The sequence below is a fragment of the Heterodontus francisci genome, chromosome 11 (genome assembly GCF_036365525.1).
Source record: "Heterodontus francisci isolate sHetFra1 chromosome 11, sHetFra1.hap1, whole genome shotgun sequence".
In the NCBI taxonomy this organism is placed as follows: domain Eukaryota; kingdom Metazoa; phylum Chordata; class Chondrichthyes; order Heterodontiformes; family Heterodontidae; genus Heterodontus; species Heterodontus francisci.
The window spans coordinates 111,819,796-111,842,187 of record NC_090381.1 but is presented as its reverse complement, the minus strand read 5'-3'; the positions used below and the strand labels follow the sequence as shown (position 1 = coordinate 111,842,187).

Sequence of the window (22,392 nt, the reverse complement as noted above, 5' to 3'; positions counted from 1 at the left end):
AAATCCCATGGCACTACTTTGAAGATGAACAGAGGAGTTCTCCACAGTGCCCTGATCAATTTATCCCTCAAACAAAATCATTAAAAAAATTTATGCTCTGATCGTTCTGTTTGTGGGAGCTTGCTGTACTCACATTGGTTTCTACATTACAACAGTGACTACATTTCAGAAAGAACTCCATTGGCTTGTGAAGTGCTTTGGACATCCTGAAGTTTTAAAAGGTGCTAGAGCAATGCAAGTATTTCTTCAGGCAATCAGGTTTGGTAAAATGTTTTGAGTCTGACACTGGTAATGGGAAAGTTAATGTTATAAAACAACAAGTTTCCTACAGGGCCAGTCACTTTGGAAGATTACGTTACACCATGGCAGTGTTGTTGGAACTCATCCTTTGGTGATTGCCTTTGGCAGTGTCCCAGAGCAGATCCTGAATCTAACTGACTCACTGCATTGATGTCTCTTGCCTCAAAATCCAGATAAACAAGTGCTGACAAAGTAAGTTTAACATTAGTAAAGTTAATCGGTTAGAAGTGTCGCTTATGGGGACATTTCCCAAAACAAAACAGAAAGTTTATCAGGGCATATTATCTTCTCAAGTCCCTTTTTCTCTCTTCTTCCCTCCTGAAGGTTTTGAAAACCTCACTGGGATACAGTTCCACATTGATTCCTCACTGGGATACAGTTCCACATTGATTCCTCACTGGGATACAGTTCCATATTGACCCCTCTCTGGGATACAGTTCCACGTTGATTCCTCACTGGGATACAGTTCCACATTGACCCCTCTCTGGGATACAGTTCCACGTTGATACCTCACTGGGATACAGTTCCATATTGACCCCTCTCTGGGATACAGTTCCACGTTGATTCCTCACTGGGATACAGTTCCATATTGACCCCTCTCTGGATACAATTCCACACTGACCCCATGCTGGGATACAGTTCCATATTGATTCCTCTCTGGGATACAGTTCCACACTGACTCCTCGCTGGGATATATTTCCACACTGATTCCATGCTGGAATGCATTTCCATGTTGACTCCTTGCTGGGGTACAGTTCCTCAGGGATTGGCTGTTCTTCATGTGTGGGCTAGGAGAGTGAGTGTCAGCAGGCAATTCTGGCAGTAGAAGGCATCGACGCAGCATGTGACTCTAGCCTCATTTAATAGCAATCCACCCACTTCTCACCATGTGTCACTGGCTGGCAGTAAGGAAGGGATGACTGTCCCATTCTCTAAACAATTGTGACGCGCCAATCACTGCTTTGACTGGCACAGGACAGAGATCGAACAAGGGGATTTTCCAGTACCAAACCAAATGTTCATTTCCCAGCTATTGTATCTGGGAGCTCTTTCGACCTGAAGGATATTCAGCGATTTATTAACAGTCACAAGCTTGTTGCAACAGTCAAATTCATGGGTAAGTACCCAAGCAATTCCTTCAAAGACCAACTGTCCGCTGTAACTACTTATATCACAGAATTGATTTTATAAATTTGTGATGCCAGCACAAAGATCTGCAAGTCAGGATCGCATAGAATCATACAGCACAGAAGGAGGCCATTCTGCCCAGCATACCTGTGCAGTCTCTCTGAAAGAGCTATCCAATTAGTCACACTCTCCTGCTCTTTCCCCATAGCCCTACAATTTCCCCTCCAATTGGGATTGAGGAGCCAAGGCAGTGGGTCCCCAACAGGATTTTAAAATGGATAGACAGAAGATCCCGTGGGACCAATTCATCTCTGTACCTGAAATGTGCTCCCTGTGCACAAAGTGTAAATTTGTAAAATTCACCCTCATAACATTTATGCTATTGCTGTTTTGGGGACCTTGCTGTGCACAAACTGGCTGGCACATTCCTTGCATTACAAATATGACTAGACTTAAGGAAGTTTTTCATTGGCTGTAAAGTTCTTTGGCACATCCTGAGGTCATGAAGGCCGGTCAAAGTTCTTTTTTTCTTTCTTTTTATGAGAGATATGAAGGGGAGTCTTACCTTGGCATATCTAGTCAGGTCATTATATTTTTTCTGCACTGCAGCTAGACCCTGGGGCGGCACAGTGGTGCAGTGGTTAGCACTGCAGCCTCACAGCTCCAGGGACCCGGGTTCGATTCTGGGTACTGCCTGTGTGGAGTTTGCAAGTTCTCCCTGTGTCTGCGTGGGTTTCCTCCGGGTGCTCCGGTTTCCTCCCACATGCCAAAGACTTGCAGGTTGATAGGTTAATTGGCCATTAACAATTGCCCCTAGTATAGGTAGGTGGTAGGGAAATATATAGGGACAGGTGGGGATGTGATAGGAATATGGGATTAGTGTAGGATTAGTATAAATGGGTGGTTGATGGTCGGCACAGACTCGGTGTGCCGAAGGGCCTGTTTCAGTGCTGTATCTCTAAAACAATGGCAGTGGCATTGACAATTTCTTTCTTTCATTTACAAGGCTATCAAATCCTTTTGACTTAGAGAACAGGAGAGTGAAATTAGTCTGGAGTGAACGTGCAAACAGAGAACACAAATTAGTGGCCCATTTTCTTTTCAATGGGACAGGTTGGATGGACTGTAGGTACTTTCCTGTCAAAAACTGGCTATCGATTTTCTATCACTATTTTACATACAGCCCAATACCAACTTTAATACCCTCAGCTTTCAAACTATTAGTCATCCCAGGTCTGATCCTTAATAATCACATTCATTTATATTCACAGGATTGATTTTCAGGAAACTGTTGAACCATTCTTTGTTAATCCTTTTTAGTAAGAATTATTAATTCCGCAGTTTAATTATGCACAACCAGCTGTTATATGGCACTTGTGGCAGAGAAATAATGCGGACTTAGTAATGATGGAAACTCAATAGTTGTAAAAATGGGGTTCAGTAAGTGTGATAATGGGAACTCATTAACAAAGCTATAAAATATGCAAACAAATCACTGGGGTTCATTTCTAGAGGAATAGAATTCAAAAGCAGAGAAGCTATGTTACATTTGTTTAAAACCATGTTTAGACCACACATGGTGCACTGGGCACAGTTCTGGTCTCCATATTATAAAAATGATATAAAGGCACTGGAGAAGGTACAAAAAAGAGTTACGATGAAGATAGCAGAAGTGAGAGGTTATAACTATCAGGAAAGAATGAACCACTGGGGCTCTTTTCTATAGAAAAGAGAAGGGTGAGGGGTGACCTGAGTGAGGTCTTTAAAATTATGAACGGGATTGATCGGGTACACTTTGAGAAGATGTTCACTTGTGGGGAGACCAAAACCAGGGGTTATCAATACAATTAGTCACTACTAAATCCAATCAGGAATTCAGGAGAAACTTCTTTACCCAGAGATTGGCTAGAATGTGGAACTCGCTACCACAGGGAGTGGTTGAGGTGAACAGCATCGATGCATTTAAGGGGAAGCTGGATAAACACATGAGGGAGAAAGGAATAGGAGGATATGCTGATGGGGTGAGATGAGGCTCATGTGGAGCATGGACCTGTAGGGCCAAATGACCTGTTTCTGTGCTGTAAATTCTATGCAATTCAGTACAATACATTGTCACCAGTCATACTGCTGACTTTCAGCATGACAATCACCTGCATCAGGACCCAGAACAGTTTTTAGAATAAAGGACTCAATCAAAACGATTACTATTAATTATCGGGAAGGTTAAAAAACTGTTGCATCTAATTCAGAGTCTAAATCTAAATATTTAACCATATCCCTGTTGGTTGTGATCAGAATGACTTCAAACAAATTTTGCCTCTGAATTTTCAATGACATTAAATATTTTTTCTGTAAGTTTTTTTGTGCCTTTTTGCTGGGAAAAGTGGGAAGGTCTTGACCCTAATGGGTTAGAGCTCCAAGAGGCAGGTTGGACCATATTGGTGGTTGCTTCACCAGAGACAAATGTTACACTCTCGGCTTTTACTCTGCATAAACAATTGGCTGGAACTCAAACAAATGAGGCAAACATGACCTTACGACTCCAACTCGCAAACCCTTTGAGGTCGCGGTTCCTTCAGTAGAAATTGCTCTGATACTTCAGTTACTTGAGAGACCTCAAACTGAGGTCATGTCTGCCTGTTCAGGTGGATGTTCAAAGGTTCCAAGGCATTATTTGAAGAGGAGAAGCTGGGAGTTCTCTCAATCTCCTTGCTAACATTCCTCCTTCAAACAAAAACACAATTGAAAGACAGATTAACTGGTCATTGATCCACACTGATGTTTTTGAATACTCCTGGTACATTTCCTCTCATTGGACTCCAGAAGTAAATCATGGTATGAAGACGTGCCAACAATGTTATTAGACACTAAGTGCTTCCTTTATCTTTGACCAAATGGATCGCAATCTGTTCCCAGAAGAAAAAAAAGTTTAGTGTTTCCAAACTCACGCAGAATAATGTAAAATTATACTATCCTAATGGTAAGGTCGATAGTCATGTTTTTAGAGTTTTATAAAAAAAGAGAAATTCAAGACTGGTCGGTAATTCGTGCAAAGCTGTTGGTCTCCTTCATGCTTGTGGGCTTTCAAGTGCAGGGAACTTGTACCTTTTGTAAACAGTTTGTAATGGTGGCAGTGTCAGTGGTCAATCTGCCTGGCTGGGGACCCAGGTGAACCTCCAGCCTCCTTCCCTGTCACGTTGCACAAACGCCTGGCCTTGGCAGAAAGTGTGCGTCTTCACATTGCGATGGGGATTGAGTGAGGTGGAGAAAGCCACATCCGTTTTATTCGGGGCTGCCTTGCATGTGTGAAAGGGCAGTCCAGTGGACGGGTAAAGTGCATGGCTCGGGCAAGGTGCAGGTGAATAATGCAGGTCAGAGGAGAGTTGTTTACTGCAGGCAGAGTCCAGTTGGCAGGAACTGGCAAGAAATTCCAATGAGGTTGCAGGATCCTGGTCATAGTCTGTTGGCATTGCATAATCCGTGCTGTATTCAGTTGCCTTTAGTTGGTCACTGCTGTAATCAACCAATGTCTCAGAAATAACGGCACTGTAGTTAGCTGAAGAACTGTCATCAATAGTGTTGGCATCTTTTAATCCCAAAGTCTTGAGCACCCAGGTTTCGACATAGGGAGTATGATGGTCTTCTTGGGCAGTATGAAAGCTACTTCCATTTTTACAGGATGAGTTTCCTCGTCCTCTCTTTGGAAGGTTCTCTGACGCTGGCTGATCAGTGTAGTAAATATCAGCCTCCTCCTGCTTCTGAAACAGGCGCTTCTTACATTTGTAGATCTCTCCTTTCCTTTGGCCATTTTGTGCTAACAATTTCTGTTAAAAGACAAACATTCATGGTAAGTTTTTTTAACTTTCAAAAGCTTATATTAATGAAGAGAAAGTGGACTTTCAGAACCTCACAAGGTCTGAAAGCATTTTACAGTCAATGAAGTACTCTTGGAGTGTAGTCACTGTTGTAATGTACAAGCTCCCACAAACAACAGTGTGATAAGTGACCAGATAATCTGTTTTAGGGATGTTGGTTCAGGGATAAATATTGGCCAGGGCACCGGGAAGACTCATCTGCTCTTCTTTGAAATAGCAACTTGGGGCCTTTTACATCCACCCAAGAGAGCAGATAGGGCCTCAGTTTAACATCTCATCCAAAAGATAGCACAGCTCTCCCTCAATACACGCCTGAACGTCAGTCCAGACAATGTACTCTGGAGTGGGTCTTGAACCCACAACCTTCAAGTCAAGAGTACTACGCACTGAGCCACAGCTCACACCAAAATAGGCTCACTGCTCATCATAAGAATCTAAGATGTGTTTGGCATTGTCCCACCCCAATTCCTACTGAATCTGAGCCCACTTCACTAAACTGCCCCACTCGTCATGCTAATTTAGGATCATTCATCAGATGGGCCCAATGTCAAGAGCAGGAAATCAAAAAGCACATTGGTACTATAGGGTGCACGCTCCTGATGTTGGGAGCAGTGCACAATATTGGGACAATTTAGAGAGAGCTTTACTCTGCATCTAACCCCGTTTTTTTTTCTTTTTTTTTACCCCCGTGCTGTACCTGTCCTGGGGAGTGTTTGATGGGGACAGTGTAGAGGGAGCTTTACTCTGTATCTAACCCTTGCTGTACCTGCCATGGGAGTGTATGATGGGAGAGTGCAGGAGGAGCTTTACTCTGCATCAGATTTGTGTTGTATATGTGACCTGGGAAGGCTTGATGCCAACACTGCAAGCTGAAATGGGAAAGTGTTCCATTCCCCAGTGCTAACACCTTGTAGATGAGCACAAACATTCCACCAAAATTGATTATTTCTTACATTTAGGGGCAGCTGCTCCTAATCTTAACAGTTTTATTAAGGTGCATTGCACCAAGTAGGACCCAAGGGTCCTGAAGCATACATGAACATTGATGACCACATACCCTGGCCTTGTCCTCCAAAGATTTGACATAAGTGGAGTTCAGGTATTCCCTCAGCTTGCTGTTTTCCTCATGAAGTCGGGCGAGTTCTTCTTCCTTTTGTTCAAGTGTATCCTGGAGCTGTGGAAATAATTGTGGGAGACTCTTTATTGCAAACAACATAACTGTTGGAAAGTAACCAAGATGTACCCTACCTTCCTCTAAAAACTGAAGAAGCTGATGATGATGGTTGGGCCAAGGACCTTGCCTTTAGGAACCTCATCAGCAACGACTTGGAGCTGCGATGATTGGCCTCCAATATCCACAACCATCTTCTTTTCCACCAGGTATGAATCCAGGTACTGGAGGCTTTCTACTACAGAGATTGTTTTTTTCTGACTGGAGACCAGGCAGTATAAGCTGGGATTGTTCTTGGAGCAGAGTAGGTTAAGGGGAAGATTTATTAGAAGTGTTGAACATTATCAGGGGTTTTGATCAGAGTAAATAGAGAGAAACTGTTTCCACTGGCTGGAGGCTCAGTAAGCAGAGGACACAGAGGTGGTATATACAAAGAGGTGGTAGATGTTTGGAACTGTCTTCCGAATATGACAATTGATGCTAGATCAATTGTTAATTAATTGTTAATTTTGACACAGCGATTGATCGATTTTTGTTATCCAAAGGTATTAAGGGATATGGGGCAAAGGTGGGTATTTGGAGTTAGGCTGCAGATCGTCCATTATCTCATTGAATGGTGGAATAGGCTGGAGGGGCTAAATTAAGATAATTGCCAAAAGAATCAGAGTGGGGGATGAGGAGATTTTTTACGCAGCAAATTGTTACGATCTGGAAAGTACTGCATGAAGTGGTAGCAGCAGATTCAATTGTAACTTTCAGAAGGAACTGATATAAAAATTGCAGAGGAGACAGCAGAGGGAGCAGGACTATGTTGTTAGCTGGCACCAGCAGGATAGCCTGAATATCCTTCATCTGTACTGTGTGATTGTATACTTCTAAGCTGCTGCAGCCTGTGCAAAAATGGTAAATGGAATGTAGCGACATGACAAATCTAGTTTAACACACTGAGGTATGGCATAGTACAGTGTTCTTGTAGGAGTCATCCCCTTAAAACTGGAGAGTAGGAACAGTACAATTAAGACAGCCCTCCTCCCTTATACAACTGGATTTGGTATTCATACCTTTAGCAAAGATTCTGGAAATGTTGCCAATCCTTGGGTAGGTAGATAGAGTTGAGTTGCAGATCAGCCATAATCTAATTGAATGGCAGATCAGGCTTAAGGGGCTGAATGGCCTACTCCTGTTTCTAAGGAAATAAAGTCACCGATTCTGATTGCGCAATAGTTATTGCATTGGTCAAACAAAGGCAAGCTGAATAACAGAATCTTCAAGGGCAACAATTCGAGCAACAAGTTACCTGTTTGTTTTTATGGAGCTGAGATGATAAGTGGCCAGTCCATCTGAACTCATCTTGGACAGATGTGTCAAATTCAGAGAAGTAGTCTAGTAAGAAATGGAAGCAAATCATTGACTGATACCAATCACTGAGCTGTACAAACAATATTATACCACTGAGCCCCAGTCTATATAAACTATCCCAAACCACTGGACCCAGTCTATATAAACCATTCTCACTGAGCCCCAGTCTATATAAACTATCCCAAACCACTGGACCCAGTCTATATAAACCATTCTCACTGAGCCCCAGTCTATATAAACCATCCCAAACCACTGGACCCAGTCTATATAAACAATTCTCACTGGGTCCCAGTCTGTATAAACTATCACAAACCACTGGACCCAGTCTATATAAACTATTCTCACTGGGTCCCAGTCTGTATAAACGAATCTCACTGGGTCCCAGTCTATATAAACTATTCTCACTGGGTCCCAGTCTGTATAAACTTTTCTCACTGGGTCTCAGTCCATATAAACTATCACAAACCACCGGATCCCGTCAATATAAACTATTCTCACTGGGTCCCAGTCTGTATAAACGAATCTCACTGGGTCCCAGTCTATATAAACGATTCTCACTGGGTCCCAGTCTGTATAAACTATTCTCACTGGGTCCCAGTCTGTATAAACTATTCTCACTGGGTCCCAGTCTATATAAACAATTCTCACTGGGTCCCAGTATGAATAAACTATTCTCACTGGGCCCCAGTCTATATAAACTATTCTCACTGGGTCCCAGTCTGTATAAACTATTCTCACTGGGTCCCAGTCTATATAAACAATTCTCACTGGGTCCCAGTATGAATCAACAATTCTCACTGGGTCCCAGTATGAATAAACTATTCTCACTGGGTCCCAGTCTGTATAAACTATTCTCACTGGGTCCCAGTCTATATAAACAATTCTCACTGGGTCCCAGTCTGTATAAACTATTCACACTGGGTCCCAGCCTGAATAAACAATTCTCACTGGGTCCCAGTCGATATAAACTATTCTCACTGGGACCCAGTCTATATAAACTATTCTCACTGGGTCCCAGTCTGTATAAACAATTCTCACTGGGTCCCAGTCTGAATAAACAATTCTCACTGGGTCCCAGTCGATATAAACTATTCTCACTGGGACCCAGTCTATATAAACTATTCTCACTGGGTCCCAGTCTATATAAACTATTCTCACTGGGCCCCAGTCTGTATAAACAATTCTCACTGGGTCCCAGTCTGTATAAACTATTCTCACAGGGTCCCAGTCTGTATAAACTATTCACACTGGGTCCCAGCCTGAATAAACAATTCTCACTGGGTCCCAGTCGATATAAACTATTCTCACTGGGACCCAGTCTATATAAACTATTCTCACTGGGTCCCAGTCTATATAAACTATTCTCACTGGGTCCCAGTCTGTATAAACAATTCTCACTGGGTCCCAGTCTGTATAAACTATTCTCACTGGGTCCCAGTCTGTATAAACTATTCTCACTGGGTCCCAGTCTGTATAAACTATTCTCACTGGGTCCCAGACTGTATAAACTATTCTCACTGGGTCCCAGTCTGTATAAACTATTCTCACTGAGTCCCAGTCTGTATAAACTATTCTCACTGGGTCCCAGTCTGTATAAATTATTCGCACTGAGCCCCAGTCTATATAAACAATTCCCACTGGGTCCCAGTCTGTATAAACTATTCTCACTGGGTCCCAGTCTATATAAACAATTCTCACTGGGTCCCAGTATGAATCAACAATTCTCACTGGGTCCCAGTCTGAATAAACTATTCTCACTGGGTCCCAGTCTGCATAAACTATTCTCACTGGGTCCCAGTCTATATAAACAATTCTCACTGGGTCCCAGTCTGCATAAACTATTCACACTGGGTCCCAGCCTGAATAAACTATTCTCACTGGGTCCCAGTCTATATAAACTATTCTCACTGGGTCCCAGTCTGTATAAACAATTCTCACTGGGTCCCAGTCTGTATAAACAATTCTCACTGGGTCCCAGTCTGTATAAACTATTCTCACTGGGTCCCAGTCTGTATAAACTATTCTCACTGGGTCCCAGTCTGTATAAACTATTCTCACTGGGTCCCAGTATGTATAAACTATTCTCACCGGGTCCCAGTCTGTAAAAAATATTCTCACTGGGTCCCAGTCTATATACACTATTCTCACTGGGTCCCAGTCTATACAAACTATTCTCACTGGGTCCCAGACTGTATAAACTATTCTCACTGGGTCCCAGTCTGTATAAACTATTCTCACTGAGTCCCAGTCTGTATAAACTATTCTCACTGGGTCCCAGTCTGTATAAATTATTCGCACTGAGCCCCAGTCTATATAAACAATTCCCACTGGGTCCCAGTCTGTATAAACTATTCTCACTGGGTCCCAGTCTATATAAACAATTCTCACTGGGTCCCAGTATGAATCAACAATTCTCACTGGGTCCCAGTCTGAATAAACTATTCTCACTGGGTCCCAGTCTGCATAAACTATTCTCACTGGGTCCCAGTCTCTATAAACAATTCTCACTGGGTCCCAGTCTGCATAAACTATTCACACTGGGTCCCAGCCTGAATAAACAATTCTCACTGGGTCCCAGTCTATATAAACTATTCTCACTGGGTCCCAGTCTATATAAACTATTCTCACTGGGTCCCAGTCTATATAAACTATTCTCACTGGGTCCCAGTCTGTATAAACAATTCTCACTGGGTCCCAGTCTGAATAAACTATACTCACTGGGTCCCAGTCTGAATAAACAATTCTCACTGGGTCCCAGTCTGAATAAAATATTCTCACTGGGTCCCAGTCTGCATAAACTATTCTCACTGGGTCCCAGTCTATATAAACAATTCTCACTGGGTCCCAGTCTGCATAAACTATTCACACTGGGTCCCAGCCTGAATAAACAATTCTCACTGGGTCCCAGTCCATATAAACTATTCTCACTGGGTCCCAGTCTATATAAACTATTCTCACTGGGTCCCAGTCTGTATAAACAATTCTCACTGGGTCCCAGTCTGAATAAACTATACTCACTGGGTCCCAGTCTGTATAAAATATTCTCACTGGGTCCCAGTCTATACAAACTATTCTCACTGGGTCCCAGACTGTATAAACTATTCTCACTGGGTCCCAGTCTGTATAAACTATTCTCACTGAGTCCCAGTCTGTATAAACTATTCTCACTGGGTCCCAGTCTGTATAAACTATTCGCACCGAGCCCCAGTCTATATAAACAATTCTCACTGGGTCCCAGTTGTATAAACTATTCTCACTGGGTACCAGTCTGTATAAACTATTCTCAGTGAGCCCCAGTCTAGATAAACAATTCTCACTGGGTCCCATTCTGTATAAACAATTCTCACTGGGTCCCAGTCAATACAAACTATTCTCACTGGGTCCCAGTCTGTATAAACTATTCTCACTGGGTCCCAGTCTGTACAAACTATTCTCACTGGGTGCAGTCTGTATAAACTATTCTCACTGGGTCCCAGTCTATACAAACTATTCTCACTGGGTCCCAGTCTGTGTAAACTATTCTCACTGGGTCCCAGTCTGTATAAACTATTCTCACTGGGTCCCAGTCTGTATAAACTATTCTCACTGGATCCCAGTCTATATAAACAATTCTCACTGGGTCCCAGTCTATATAAACAATTCTCACTGGGTCCCAGTCTGTATAAACTATTCTCACTGGGTCCCAGTCTGTATAAACTATTCTCACTGGATCCCAGTCTATATAAACAATTCTCATTGGGTCCCAGTCTGTATAAACTATTCTCACTGGGTTCCAGTCTGTATAAACAATTCTCACTGGGTCCCAGTCTATATAAACAATTCTCATTGGGTCCCAGTCTATATAAACAATTCTCACTGGGTCCCAGTCTATATAAACTATCCCACACCACTGGATCCCGTCAATATAATTTATTCTCACAGGGTCCTAGTCTATATAAGCAATTCTCACTGGGTCCCAGTCTGTATCAACAATTCTCACTGGGTCCCAGTCTGTATAAACAATTGTCACTGGGTCCCAGTCTGTATAAACAATTCTCAATGGGTCACAGTCTGTATAAACAATTCTCACTGGGTCCCAGTCTGTAGAAACAATTCTCACTGGGTCCCAGTCTGTATAAACTATTCTCACTGGGTCCCAGTCTACATAAACTATTCTCACTGGGTCCCAGTCTACATAAACTATTCTCACTGGGTCCCAGTCTGTCTAAACAATTCTCACTGGGTCCCAGTCTGAATAAACAATTCTCACTGGGTCCCAGTCTGAATAAAAAATTCTCACTGGGTCCCAGTCTGAAAAAGAATTCTCACTGGGTCCCAGTCTGAATAAACAATTCTCACTGGGTCCCAATCTGTATAAACTATTCTCACTAGGTCCCAATCTATATAAACAATTCTCACTGGATACCAGTCTATATAAATAATTCTCACTGGGTTCCAGTCTGAATAAACAACTCTCACTGGGTCCCAGTCTGAATAAACAATTCTCACTGGGTCCCAGTCTGAATAAACAATTCTCACTGGGTCCGAGTCTGAATAAACAATTCTCACTGGGTCCCAGTCTATATAAACAATTCTCACTGGGTCCCAGTCTATATAAACAATTCTCACTGGGTCCCAGTCTACATGAACAATTCTCATTGGGTCCCAGTCTATATAAACTATTCTCACTGGGTCCCAGTCTGTATAAACTATTCTCACTGTGCCCCAGTCTATATAAACAATTCTCACTGGATCCCAGTCTATATAAACTATTCTCACTGGGTCCCACTCTGTATAAACTATTCTCACTGGGTCCCAGTCTATATAAACTATTCTCACTGAGCCCCAGTCTATAAAAACAATTCTCACTGGGTCCCACACTGTATAAACTATTCTCACTGGGTCCCAATCTATACAAACTATTCTCACTGGGTCCCAGTCTGTATAAACTATTCTCACTGGGTCCCAGTCTGCAGAAACTATTCTCACTGGGTAGCAGTCTGTATAAACTATTCTCACTGGGTCCCAGTCGAGACAAACTATTCTCACTGGGTCCCAGTCGATACAACAATTCTCACTGAGCCGCAGTCTATTTAAACAATTCTCACTGGGTCCCAGTCTGTACAAACTATTCTCACAGGGTCCCAGTCTGTATAAACTATTCTCACTGGGCCCCAGTCTATACAAACTATTCTCACTGGGTCCCAGTCTGTATAAACTATTCTCACTGGGTTCCAGTCTGTATAAACAATTCTCACTGGGTCCCAGTCTATATAAACAATTCTCACTGGGTCCCAGTCTGTATAAACAATTCTCACTGGGTCCCAGTCTGTATAAACTATTCTCACTGGGTCCCAGTCTATATAAACTATTCTCACTGGGTCCTAGTCTATATAAGCAATTCTCACTGGGTCCCAGTCTGTATCAACAATTCTCACTGGGTCCCAGTGTGAATAAACAATTCTCACTGGGTCCCAGTCTGTATAAACTATTCTCACTGGGTCCCAGTCTATATAAACTATTCTCACTGGGTCCCAGTCTGTCTAAACAATTCTCACTGGGTCCCAGTCTGAAAAACAATTCTCACTGGGTCCCAGTCTGTATAAAGAATTCTCACTGGGTCCCAGTCTGAATAAACTATTCTCACTGGGTCCCAGTCTGAATAAACAATTCTCACTGGGTCCCAGTCTATATAAACAATTCTCACTGGGTCCCAGTCTATATAAACAATTCTCACTGGGTCCCAGTCTACATGAACAATTCTCATTGGGTCCCAGTCTATATAAACTATTCTCACTGGGTCCCAGTCTGTATAAACTATTCTCACTGTGCCCCAGTCTATATAAACAATTCTCACTGGGTCCCAGTGTGAATAAACAATTCTCACTGGGTCCCAGTCTGTATAAACTATTCTCACTGGGTCCCAGTCTATATAAACTATTCTCACTGAGCCCCAGTCTATAAAAACAATTCTCACTGGGTCCCACACTGTATAAACTATTCTCACTGGGTCCCAATCTATACAAACTATTCTCACTGGGTCCCAGTCTGTATAAACTATTCTCACTGGGTCCCAGTCTGCAGAAACTATTCTCACTGGGTAGCAGTCTGTATAAACTATTCTCACTGGGTCCCAGTCGAGACAAACTATTCTCACTGGGTCCCAGTCGATACAACAATTCTCACTGAGCCGCAGTCTATTTAAACAATTCTCACTGGGTCCCAGTCTGTACAAACTATTCTCACAGGGTCCCAGTCTGTATAAACTATTCTCACTGGGCCCCAGTCTATACAAACTATTCTCACTGGGTCCCAGTCTGTATAAACTATTCTCACTGGGTTCCAGTCTGTATAAACAATTCTCACTGGGTCCCAGTCTATATAAACAATTCTCACTGGGTCCCAGTCTGTATAAACAATTCTCACTGGGTCCCAGTCGATATAAACTATCCCATACCACTGGATCCCGTCAATATAAACTATTCTCACAGGGTCCTAGTCTATATAAGCAATTCTCACTGGGTCCCAGTCTGTATCAACAATTCTCACTGGGTCCCAGTGTGAATAAACAATTCTCACTGGGTCCCAGTCTGTATAAACTATTCTCACTGGGTCCCAGTCTATATAAACTATTCTCACTGGGTCCCAGTCTGTCTAAACAATTCTCACTGGGTCCCAGTCTGAATAAAAAATTCTCACTGGGTCCCAGTCTGAATAAAAAATTCTCACTGGGTCCCAGTCTGTATAAACTATTCTCACTGGGTCCCAGTCTGTATAAACTATTCTCACAGGGTCCCAGTCTGTATAAACTATTCTCACTCGGTCCCAATCTATATAAACTATTCTCACTGGGTACCAGTCTATATAAACAATTCTCACTGGGTTCCAGTCTGAATAAACAATTCTCACTGGGTCCCAGTCTGAATAAACAATTCTCACTGGGTCCCAGTCTGAATAAACAATTCTCACTGGGTCCCAGTCTGAATAAACAATTCTCACTGGGTCCCAGTCTGAATAAACAATTGTCACTGGGTCCCAGTCTGAATAAACTATTCTCACTGTGTCCCAGTCTGAAAAAACTATTCTCACTGGGTCCCAGTCTGAGTAAACAATTCTCACTGGGTCCCAGTCTGAGTAAACAATTCTCACTGGGTCCCAGTCTATCTAAACTATTCTCACTGGGTCCCAGTCTGAATAAACAATTCTCACTGGGTCCCAGTCTATATAAACTATTCTCACTGGGCACCAGTCTATATAAACAATTCTCACTGGGTCCCAGTCAGAATAAACTATTCTCACTGGGTCCCAGTCTGTATAAACTATTCTCACTGGGTTCCAGTCTGTATAAACAATTCTCACTGGGTCCCAGTCTATATAAACAATTCTCACTGCGTCCCAGTCTGTATAAACAATTCTCACTGGGTCCCAGTCTATATAAACAATCCCACACCACTGGATCCCGTCAATATAAACTATTCTCACAGGGTCCTAGTCTATATAAGCAATTCTCACTGGGTCCCAGTCTGTATCAACAATTCTCACTGGGTCCCAGTCTGTATAAACAATTCTCACTGGGTCGCAGTCTGTATAAACAATTCTCACTGGGTCCCAGTCTGTATAAACAATTCTCACTGGGTCCCAGTCTGTATAAACAATTCTCACTGGGTCCCAGTCTGTATAAACTTTTCACACTGGGTCCCAGTCTATATAAACAATCCCACACCACTGGATCCCGTCAATATAAACTATTCTCACAGGGTCCTAGTCTATATAAGCAATTCTCACTGGGTCCCAGTCTGTATCAACAATTCTCACTGGGTCCCAGTCTGTATAAACAATTCTCACTGGGTCCCAGTCTGTATAAACAATTCTCACTGGGTCCCAGTCTGTATAAACAATTCTCACTGGGTCCCAGTCTGTATAAACAATTCTCACTGGGTCCCAGTCTGTATAAACAATTCTCACTGGGTCCCAGTCTGTATAAACTTTTCACACTGGGTCCCAGTCAACATAAACTATTCTCACTGGGTCCCAGTCTGTCAAAACAATTCTCACTGGGTCCCAGTCTGAATAAACAATTCTCATTGGGTCCCAGTCTGAATAAAAAATTCTCACTGGGTCCCAGTCTGAAAAAGAATTCTCACTGGGTCCCAGTCTGAATAAACTATTCTCACTGGGTCCCAGTCTGTATAAACTATTCTCACTAGGTCCCAATCTATATAAACTATTCTCACTGGGTACCAGTCTATATAAACAATTCTCACTGGGTTCCAGTCTGAATATACAATTCTCACTGGGTCCCAGTCTGAATAAACAATTCTCACTGGGTCCCAGTCTGAATAAACAATTCTCACTGGGTCCCAGTCTATATAAACAATTCTCACTGGGTCCCAGTCTACATGAACAATTCTCATTGGGTCCCAGTCTATATAAACTATTCTCACTGGGTCCCAGTCTGTATAAACTATTCTCACTGTGCCCCAGTCCATATAAACAATTCTCACTGGGTCCCAGTCTATATAAACTATTCTCACTGGGTCCCACTCTGTATAAACTATTCTCACTGGGTCCCAGTCTATATAAACTATTCTCACTGAGCCCCAGTCTATAAAAACAATTCTCACTGGGTCCCACTCTGTATAAACTATTCTCACTGGGTCCCAGTCTGTATAAACTATTCTCACTGGGTCCCAGTCTGTATAAACTATTCTCACTGTGCCCCAGTCCATATAAACAATTCTCACTGGGTCCCAGTCTATATAAACTATTCTCACTGGGTCCCAGTCTGTATAAACTATTCTCACTGTGCCCCAGTCCATATAAACAATTCTCACTGGGTCCCAGTCTGAATAAACTATTCTCACTGTGCCCCAGTCCATATAAACTATTCTCACTGTGCCCCAGTCCATATAAACTATTCTCACTGTGCCCCAGTCCATATAAACTATTCTCACCGGGTCCCAGTCTGTGTAAACTATTCTCACTGGGTCCCAGTCTATATAAACTATTCTCACTGGGTCCCACACTGTATAAACTATTCTCACTGGGTCCCAATCTATACAAACTATTCTCACTGGGTCCCAGTCTGTATAAACTATTCTCACTGGGTCCCAGTCTGTATAAACTATTCTCACTGGGTCCCAGTCTGCATAAACTATTCTCACTGGGTAGCAGTCTGTATAAACTATTCTCACTGGGTCCCAGTCGAGACAAACTATTCTCACTGGGTCCCAGTCGATACAAACAACTCTCACTGAGCCGCAGTCTATTTAAACAATTCTCACTGGGTCCCACTCTGTATAAACAATTCTCACTGGGTCCCAGTCTGTACAAACTATTCTCACAGGGTCCCAGTCTGTATAAACTATTCTCACTGGGCCCCAGTCCATACAAACTATTCTCACTGGGTCCCAGTCTGTATAAACTATTCTCACTGGGTTCCAGTCTGTATAAACAATTCTCACTGGGTCCCAGTCTATATAAACTATTCTCACTGGGCCCCAGTCTATACAAACTATTCTCACTGGGTCCCAGTCTGTATAAACTATTCTCACTGGGTTCCAGTCTGGATAAACAATTCTCACTGGGTCCCAGTCGAGATAAACAATTCTCACTGGATCCCGTCAATATAAACTATTCTCACAGGGTCCTAGTCTATATAAGCAATTCTCACTGGGTCCCAGTCTGTATCAACAATTCTCACTGGGTCCCAGTGTGAATAAACAATTCTCACTGGGTCCCAGTCTGTATCAACAATTCTCACTGGGTCCCAGTGTGAATAAACAATTCTCACTGGGTCCCAGTCTGTATAAACAATTCTCACTGGGTCCCAGTCTGTATAAACAATTCTCACTGGGTCCCAGTCTGTATAAACTATTCTCACTGGGTCCCAGTCTATATAAACTATTCTCACTGGGTCCCAGTCTGTCTCAACAATTCTCACTGGGTCCCAGTCTGAATAAACAATTCTCACTGGGTCCCAGTCTGAATAAAAATTCTCACTGGGTCCCAGTCTGTATAAACTATTCTCACTGGGTCCCAGTCTGTATAAACTATTCTCACTGGGTCCCAGTCTGTATAAACTATTCTCACGAGGTCCCAATCTATATAAACAATTCTCACTGGTTTCCAGTCTGAATAACAATTCTCACTGGGTCCCAGTCTGAATAAACAATTCTCACTGGGTCCCAGTCTGAATAAACAATTTTCACTGGGTCCGAGTCTGAATAAACAATTCTCACTGGGTCCCAGTCTGAATAAACAATTGTCACTGGGTCCCAGTCTGAATAAACTATTCTCACTGGGTCCCAGTCTGAATAAACTATTCTCACTGGGTCTCAGTCTGAGTAAACAATTCTCACTGGGTCCCAGTCTGAGTAAACAATTCTCACTGGGTCCCAGTCTGAGTAAACAATTCTCACTGGGTCCCAGTCTATCAAAACTATTCTCACAGGGTCCCAGTCTGAATAAACAATTCTCACTGAGCCCCAGTCTAGATAAACAATTCTCACTGGGTCCCACTCTGTATAAACAATTCTCACTGGGTCCCAGTCAATACAAACTATACTCACTGGGTCCCAGTCTGTATAAACTATTCTCACCGGGTCCCAGTCTGAGTAAACAATTCTCACTGGGTCCCAATCTATATACACTATTCTCACTGGGTCCCAGTCTGAATAAACAATTCTCACTGTGTCCCAGTCTATATAAACTATTCTCACTGGGCACCAGTCTATATAAACAATTCTCACTGGGTCCCAGTCAGAATAAACTATGCTCACTGGGTCTCAGTCTATATAAACTATTCTCACTGGGTCCCAGTCTATACAAACTATTCTCACTGGGTCCCAGTCTGTATAAACTATTCTCACTGGGTCCCAGTCTGTATAAACTATTCTCACTGGGTCCCAGTCTGTATAAACTATTCGCACTGGATCCCAGTCTATATAAACAATTCTCACTGGGTCCCAGTCTATATAAACAATTCTCACTGGGTCCCAGTCTATATAAACAATTCTCACTGGGTCCCAGTCTGTATAAACTATTCTCACTGAGCCCCAGTCTATATAAACAATTCTCACTGGGTCCCAGTCTGTATAAACTATTCTCACTGAGCCCCAGTCTATATAAACAATTCTCACTGGGTCGCAGTCCATATAAACAATTCTCACTGGGTCCCAGTCTATATAAACAATTCTCACTGGGTCCCAGTCTATATAAACAATTCTCACTGGGTCACAGTCTATATGAACAATTCTCATTGGGTCCCAGTCTATATAAACTATTCTCACTGGGTCCCAGTCTATATAAACTATTCTCACTGGGTCCTAGTCGAGATAAACAATTCTCACTGGGTCCCAGTCTGTATCAACAATTCTCACTGGGTCCCAGTGTGAATAAACAATTCTCACTGGGTCCCAGTCTAGATAAACTATTCTCACTGGGTCCCACTCTGTATAAACTATTCTCACTGGGTCCCAGTCTATATAAACTATTCTCACTGGGCCCAGTCTAAACAAACAATTCTCACTGGGTCCCAGTCTATAGAAACACTTCTCAATGGGTCCCACTCTGTATAAACAATTCTCACTGGGTCCCAGTCTGTACAAACTATTCTCACTGGGTCCCAGTCTGCATAAACTATTCTCACTGGGTCCCAGTCTATACAAACTATTCTCACTGGGTCCCAGTCTGAAAAAGAATTCTCACTGGGTCCCAGTCTGAATAAACTATTCTCACTGGGTCCCAGTCTGTATAAACTATTCTCACTAGGTCCCAATCTATATAAACTATTCTCACTGGGTACCAGTCTATATAAACAATTCTCACTGGGTTCCAGTCTGAATAAACAATTCTCACTGGGTCCCAGTCTGAATAAACAATTCTCACTGGGTCCCAGTCTGAATAAACAATTCTCACTGGGTCCCAGTCTATATAAACAATTCTCACTGGGTCCCAGTCTACATGAACAATTCTCATTGGGTCCCAGTCTATATAAACTATTCTCACTGGGTCCCAGTCTATATAAACTATTCTCACTGTGCCCCAGTCCATATAAACAATTCTCACTGGGTCCCAGTCTATATAAACTATTCTCACTGGGTCCCAGTCTATATAAACTATTCTCACTGAGCCCCAGTCTCTAAAAACAATTCTCACTGGGTCCCACACTGTATAAACTATTCTCACTGGGTCCCAATCTATACAAACTATTCTCACTGGGTCCCAGTCTGTATAAACTATTCTCACTGGGTCCCAGTCTGTATAAACTATTCTCACTGGGTCCCAGTCTGTATGAACTATTCTCACTGGGTCCCAGTCGAGACAAACTATTCTCACTGGGTCCCAGTCGATACAAACAATTCTCACTGGGCCGCAGTCTATTTAAACAATTCTCACTGGGTCCCACTCTGTATAAACAATTCTCACTGGGTCCCAGTCTGTACAAACTATTCTCACAGGGTCCCAGTCTGTATAAACTATTCTCACTGGGCCCCAGTCTATACAAACTATTCTCACTGGGTCCCAGTCTGTATAAACTATTCTCACTGGGTTCCAGTCTGTATAAACAATTCTCACTGGGTCCCAGTCTATATAAACAATTCTCACTGGGTCCCAGTCTGTATAAACAATTCTCACTGGGTCCCAGTCTACATAAACTATCCCATACCACTGGAGCCCGTCAATATAAACTATTCTCACAGGGTCCTAGTCTATATAAGCAATTCTCACTGGGTCCCAGTCTGTATCAACAATTCTCACTGGGTCCCAGAGTGAATAAACAATTCTCACTGGGTCCCAGTCTGTATCAACAATTCTCACTGGGTCCCAGTGTGAATAAACAATTCTCACTGGGTCCCAGTCTGTATAAACAATTCTCACTGGGTCCCAGTCTGTATAAACAATTCTCACTGGGTCCCAGTCTGTATAAACTATTCTCACTGGGTCCCAGTCTATATAAACTATTCTCACTGGGTCCCAGTCTGTCTAAACAATTCTCACTGGGTCCCAGTCTGAATAAACAATTCTCACTGGGTCCCAGTCTGAATAAAAAGTTCTCACTGGGTCCCAGTCTGTATAAACTATTCTCACTGGGTCCCAGTCTGTATAAACTATTCTCACTGGGTCCCAGTCTGTATAAACTATTCTCACTAGGTCCCAATCTATATAAACTATTCTCACTGGGTACCAGTCTATATAAACAATTCTCACTGGTTTCCAGTCTGAATAAACAATTCTCACTGGGTCCCAGTGTGAATAAACAATTCTCACTGGGTCCCAGTCTGTATAAACAATTCTCACTGGGTCCCAGTCTGTATAAACAATTCTCACTGGGTCCCAGTCTGTATAAACAATTCTCACTGGGTCCCAGTCTGTATAAACTATTCACACTGGGTCCCAGTCTCTATAAACTATTCTCACTGGGTCCCAGTCTGTCTAAACAATTCTCACTGGGTCCCAGTCTGAATAAACAATTCTCACTGGGTCCCAGTCTGAATAAAAAGTTCTCACTGGGTCCCAGTCTGTATAAACTATTCTCACTGGGTCCCAGTCTGTATAAACTATTCTCACTGGGTCCCAGTCTGTATAAACTATTCTCACTAGGTCCCAATCTATATAAACTATTCTCACTGGGTACCAGTCTATATAAACAATTCTCACTGGTTTCCAGTCTGAATAAACAATTCTCACTGGGTCCCAGTCTGAATAAACAATTCTCACTGGGTCCGAGTCTGAATAAACAATTCTCACTGGGTCCCAGTCTGAATAAACAATTGTCACTGGGTCCCAGTCTGAATAAACTATTCTCACTGGGTCCCAGTCTGAATAAACTATTCTCACTGGGTCCCAGTCTGAGTAAACAATTCTCACTGGGTCCCAGTCTATCTAAACTATTCTCACTGGGTCCCAGTCTGAATAAACAATTCTCACTGAGCCCCAGTCCAGATAAACAATTCTCACTGGGTCCCAGTCTGTATAAACAATTCTCACTGGGTCCCAGTCAATACAAACTATACTCACTGGGTCCCAGTCTGTATAAAATATTCTCACTGGGTCCCAGTCTGAGTAAACAATTCTCACTGGGTCCCAATCTATATACACTATTCTCACTGGGTCCCAGTCTGAATAAACAATTCTCACTGGGTCCCAGTCTGAGTAAACAATTCTCACTGGGTCGCAGTCTGAATAAACTATTGTCACTGGGTCCCAGTCTATATAAACTATTCTCACTAGGTCCCAGTCTGAATAAACAATTCTCACTGGGTCCCAGTCTATATAAACTATTCTCACTGGGTCCCAGTCTATATAAACTATTCTCACAGGGTCCCAGTCTGAATAAACTATTCTCACTGGGTCCCAGTCTGAATAAACAATTCTCACTGGGTCCCAGTCTGAGTAAACAATTCTCACTGGATCCCAGTCTGAATAAACTATTGTCACTGGGTCCCAGTCTATATAAACTATTCTCACTAGGTCCCAGTCTGAATAAACAATTCTCACTGGGTCCCAGTCTGTATAAAATATTCTCACTGGGTCCCAGTCTATATAAACAATTCTCACTTGGTCCCAGTCTGAATA

The 22,392-nt window shown here is 42.7% G+C and overlaps 1 protein-coding gene across 1 annotated transcript in view; it reads right to left on the bottom strand.

Annotated features, from left to right (window-relative positions):
• Positions 1 to 2,253: 2,253 nt before the first annotated feature.
• The window catches only part of gmnc (geminin coiled-coil domain containing), an 88,077-nt gene continuing 67,938 nt past the window's right edge, over positions 2,254 to 22,392 (bottom strand). The window contains exons 3-5 of the mRNA XM_068042770.1: positions 7,772 to 7,857; positions 6,361 to 6,477; positions 2,254 to 5,252 (exon numbers count right to left, since the gene is read on the bottom strand). Of these exons, the coding sequence (XP_067898871.1) occupies positions 4,572 to 5,252; positions 6,361 to 6,477; positions 7,772 to 7,857 (884 nt within the window). The 3' untranslated portion in view covers positions 2,254 to 4,571. The remainder of the gene's footprint in view (positions 5,253 to 6,360; positions 6,478 to 7,771; positions 7,858 to 22,392) is intronic.